The sequence below is a fragment of the Plectropomus leopardus genome, chromosome 18 (genome assembly GCF_008729295.1).
Source record: "Plectropomus leopardus isolate mb chromosome 18, YSFRI_Pleo_2.0, whole genome shotgun sequence".
NCBI classification, from domain to species: domain Eukaryota; kingdom Metazoa; phylum Chordata; class Actinopteri; order Perciformes; family Serranidae; genus Plectropomus; species Plectropomus leopardus.
Genome location: NC_056480.1, coordinates 5,481,164 through 5,485,251, shown reverse-complemented (window position 1 = coordinate 5,485,251; position 4,088 = coordinate 5,481,164). Strand labels below are relative to the sequence as shown.

The 4,088-nt window shown below is 46.0% G+C and overlaps 1 protein-coding gene across 1 annotated transcript; it reads left to right on the top strand.

Annotated features, from left to right (window-relative positions):
• The first annotated feature begins 769 nt into the window (after positions 1–769).
• si:dkeyp-92c9.2 (uncharacterized protein LOC571482 homolog) lies at positions 770–3,129 on the top strand. Its single transcript, XM_042506924.1, has 2 exons — positions 770–1,185; positions 1,827–3,129. The coding sequence occupies exon 2, from the start codon at positions 1,992–1,994 to the stop codon at positions 2,988–2,990; it is 999 nt and encodes a 332-aa protein (XP_042362858.1). The 5' UTR covers positions 770–1,185; positions 1,827–1,991; the 3' UTR covers positions 2,991–3,129.
• Positions 3,130–4,088: the final 959 nt, after the last annotated feature.

Sequence of the window (4,088 nt, the reverse complement as noted above, 5' to 3'; positions counted from 1 at the left end):
TTAAGTTTAAAGTTAATTAGTGAACTTGAAAACAGCATTTTAGAAAACAATATAACTACAGGGTCCATTTAATTGCTGTGTTGGAGCTTTTGATCACGTCACACTATCTTCACCAGTAGGTGAGAGGAAGTCTCATGCAGAACTCCATGTGTGGAAATGAGGAAAAATAAAGTTTGAACATCTTAAGCTCTATGACAGCTGGACCGATGAAGATCATGTGATGTGATCAAAAGCTCCGGTGGAGTTAATAAATCAAATGTGTGTGGTGAAATTGTTTTTCTCAACATGTTTTATTATCTTTTACATCTAATTTATTATGTATATACATACATATATGTAGTTTTTTATTTGTTACCGAAATTGTATTTTAATTTTTCAAATTATTCTATTTTGCGTGTATTATATTATTATGATTATTATAATAACGAGAGATAGATAGATGGATGGATAGATAGATATTACTAAATAAATAATAGCAACTGCAATAAGTGTTTATAATGATGGTGAATGAGCTCACTGTACTGTGTGTGTGTGTGTGTGTGTGTGTGTGTGTGTGTGTGTGTGTGTGCGCGCGCGCGCGCGCGCGCTCGCTCTGGGAGGAGGCAGCTGAGCCCCGTTAGGAGGAGTCAGAGTCTCGGGGAGGCGGTGTGTGTGGCGCGCTCACTGGCTGCTCAGAGACCCGCTCAGACGTCGGACCAGAGCCGGGACCGATCACCGGTCAGTAAGCGACTGAGGCACTCAGTGTGCGGACTCACAGCTGCACCGGACACCCAGCACAGAACCGGGAGAGGTGACAGGAGACTTTCCGCTCGGCTCCGAGACATGGAGTGCATTGAAAGGACTCAAACACTGTGAAAGTTTGCTTTTTTCGGATATGGAGAGAGAAACGAAAAAACAGTTAGTGCCATCAGCCATCAGTCTCGCCTGAGGTCTGAGGTGCAGCGGAGGATGACACCTGCACCCCGCCGGGCGAGGACCGACACGTTGTTCCACACTTCATCTTTGGAGAAGAGCAGGTCAAAGCTTCTGCAGAAGAAGAGACTTTAATTCTGCTCACACAGCAGCACCCTGCTCGCTTCTGTCTCCAGTTATCCACTGCAGAAACATTTGTTTTGCGCTCCTTTATGTGTTTGCACCGTCGCGGACTGCGGCAAAATCTCGTACCCGGACATCTCGTACACACAGGTGAGCATTAGAGCACCTAAGAGAAGGACACTAATTGAGATTAAATTAATGCTGAAATGTTTATTATGTAAAATAAGCATATTTAATGGCTAATTATTAACATATATCTCATTTCGGAATGGAATATGTGCGTAAAAAGCCCAAAGTGCGTCTTTTACGCATTATTCACCCTCTCAGCGCCTGCATTTTTGTCATTCAGAGAAATGTTTGAGTCCTTTCAATGGTTCGAAGTCTAGGAATCTTCACAAGTTTCACAGAATAAAAGCTCATTGATTAAATCAGGCTTTTGATTAACCCCTCATCATCCAGTCTTATTCGTTTATCTCCACTTGAAGCTCGGAACAAATTGTCTTATTGCACACATTCTTTATGAAACACGACACTGCACGCAAATATGGATGTTTTGCATCGTTTTATACACATCTGCCTGGTGTGTTTGTTATCTTTGGAAACTTTTGGATCTCCTCTTGTGTGTAATGTAAAGTTAAATGGGTTTTAATGACGCTTGGCTGCAAAGCTCGAGTCTGGGGATGGAAAGGTTAATGTCACTTTACAGGATGTGGCCGTTTTCGTTGTTTAAAATGAGACTGGATGTTATTTTTTACTGTGCATTTGTTTAAACTCTGTTTTTAATGTTGCAGGTCAGTCAGACGTTGTCATGTCTGCTCTCATCTCTTCATGCTGTCTCCCTGTCCAGAGTTCACATCAGCTGGATTTTAAGAAATAAAAGAGAGCTTTGCTTCACACTCGTCCCCTCTCTTCACCACAGCACAGAGGCAGCGTAATCTGCGGAGCTCTGACTCACCATGGGCACTGTACTATCCCTGTCTCCCGGCTCTCGGAAATCAGGCTACTATGACAACCGGCCGGGCTCGCTCAGCCACTACCCGAGCATCAGCAGCCGCTCTCTCAACAGCCAGAAAGACCGTGGGCTAAAGAGGGGGCAGTCCATCTTCCTCCCAGCGCTCACGTGGAAGCGACTGGTGGCCTCTACCAAGAAGAAGGGCAACTCCAAGAAAGGCCCCGGCGGTCAGGTGGCCCTCGGGGACCCTCTCAACAACAACAACAACATCAATATTTATCAGAAGGACCCCGTGTTGCACCTCAACCGAGAGAATGTGAAGAAGTCGTTGTCATGTGCCAACCTGTCCAGCTACGAGGGCCCAGCAGGACTGGGGCTCGGTCTGGGGCTCGGCTACGGCCTGGGGATGGGTCAGGGTCACGGGTGCGGATACAGCAAGTCCCAACAGCTCTCCTCTGTGAAGAAAGTCCCCCAAGGGACGGTGGGTTCGTCCCCTAAGCGGGTAATTGTCCAGGCGTCCACCAGCGAGCTCCTGCGCTGCCTTGGGGAGTTCCTGTGCTGTCGCTGCTACCGCCTGAAGCATCTGTCTCCGGCTGACCCGGTGCTGTGGCTGCGGGCCGTGGACCGCTCGCTTCTGCTGCAGGGCTGGCAGGACCAGGCCTTCGTCACGCCGGCCAACGTGGTCTTCGTCTACATGCTGTGCCGAGACGTGGTGGACGGCGACCTGGTGGCATCGGAGCACGAGCTGCAGGCCATCCTGCTCACCTGCCTCTACCTGTCCTACTCCTACATGGGCAACGAGATCTCGTACCCGCTCAAGCCCTTCCTGGTGGAGGCGGGTAAGGAGGCCTTCTGGGACCGCTGCCTCGCCATCATCGACGCCACCAGCGCAAAGATGCTGCGAATCAACGCAGACCCGCACTTTTTCACACAAGTTTTTGCTGAACTGAAGAGCGAAGGCGGCTGCGGGCCTCAGGACTACAGTCGGGTGCTGGATCGGTGAGAGGACGTTTACTGACCGCATGCCTTTGTGTACACACATGCACACGTAAACTTGCACATTTGTCTCATACAGATTCTCCTGCGGCCCTGCAGGAGCAACAACGGCCTATCTTAGCAGAGTTTAACCCTTTGAAACCTGGAACGACGTCACTTTCCCTCTGCTGCTTTCAGATGCCTTTCACAAGTATTTTAACCTTTGAACTCTGAGCACATTGATGCAGTTTGTTTCAAAAACATGGAGAAAAGCAATGAGCAACTTGGTAATAACTGTTTCACTGGGTATGTGCTATATTGGATTTTTTGCAGATATGATGATATAAAAATAAACCTTTTGGCCGATAACTGATACTGATATCGATAAATCCAGTTTTATCCCCGCCTGTGTTAACTGATCATCAAGTTTTGTCTGTAGTGGAATTAACGTCATATGACGTGACGCTCACCAGCAGATGGAAACATAAAGTGCAGTGCTTTTGAAATATTCGTTCATTGTGCAAAATAAGAAAAATATTTCAACTTAAGGTTGATGTTTTGTACATGTTTACGTGTCAGTCAAACAAAATATTGGTTTGTGATATCGGCAGAAATCAACATGTTGGTCGATTCTGATATTCAATTTCTAAGCCAACATCAGCCTAAACCGCTGACGTGCCAATATTATGGTGCATTTCTATATTTCACCAATTGCAAGAAATTAGTAGATTTAGAAAATCATTTTGAAAAGCTAGGAAAAACAATTAAGCACTTTTTTCAGGTCATTTAATTCTTCTTTTTAACTCAGGTATTACTTTTTTTACTTTTTACCATTTTTTTCCATTCTTTCATTAGTTGCTCATTGCCTTTTTCCCATGTTTTTGAACGAAATCAAGCCTGTTGGCTCAGGTTTCAAAGGGTTAATCATTCATCTGTTTGTTGCCATCGTCCAGTCCATCCATGGACAGAAATAAGGACTTAAAGCGTTTCCCTTATCAAAGATAATTGGCTCACAGAAGCTCACTGTTGCGTTTTCTTTTTTTTTTGTCTACCTGAGTTTACTTGAATTGAGGAGCCATTTGGTCCACCTGTCCCATCTGACCCCACGTCGTCCCAGCTGCCTCCC

What these genes read in the sequence shown, in the direction of transcription:
- si:dkeyp-92c9.2 (XM_042506924.1), top strand. Translation starts at nt 1,992, where the DNA reads ATGGGCACTGTACTATCCCTGTCTCCCGGCTCTCGGAAATCAGGCTAC.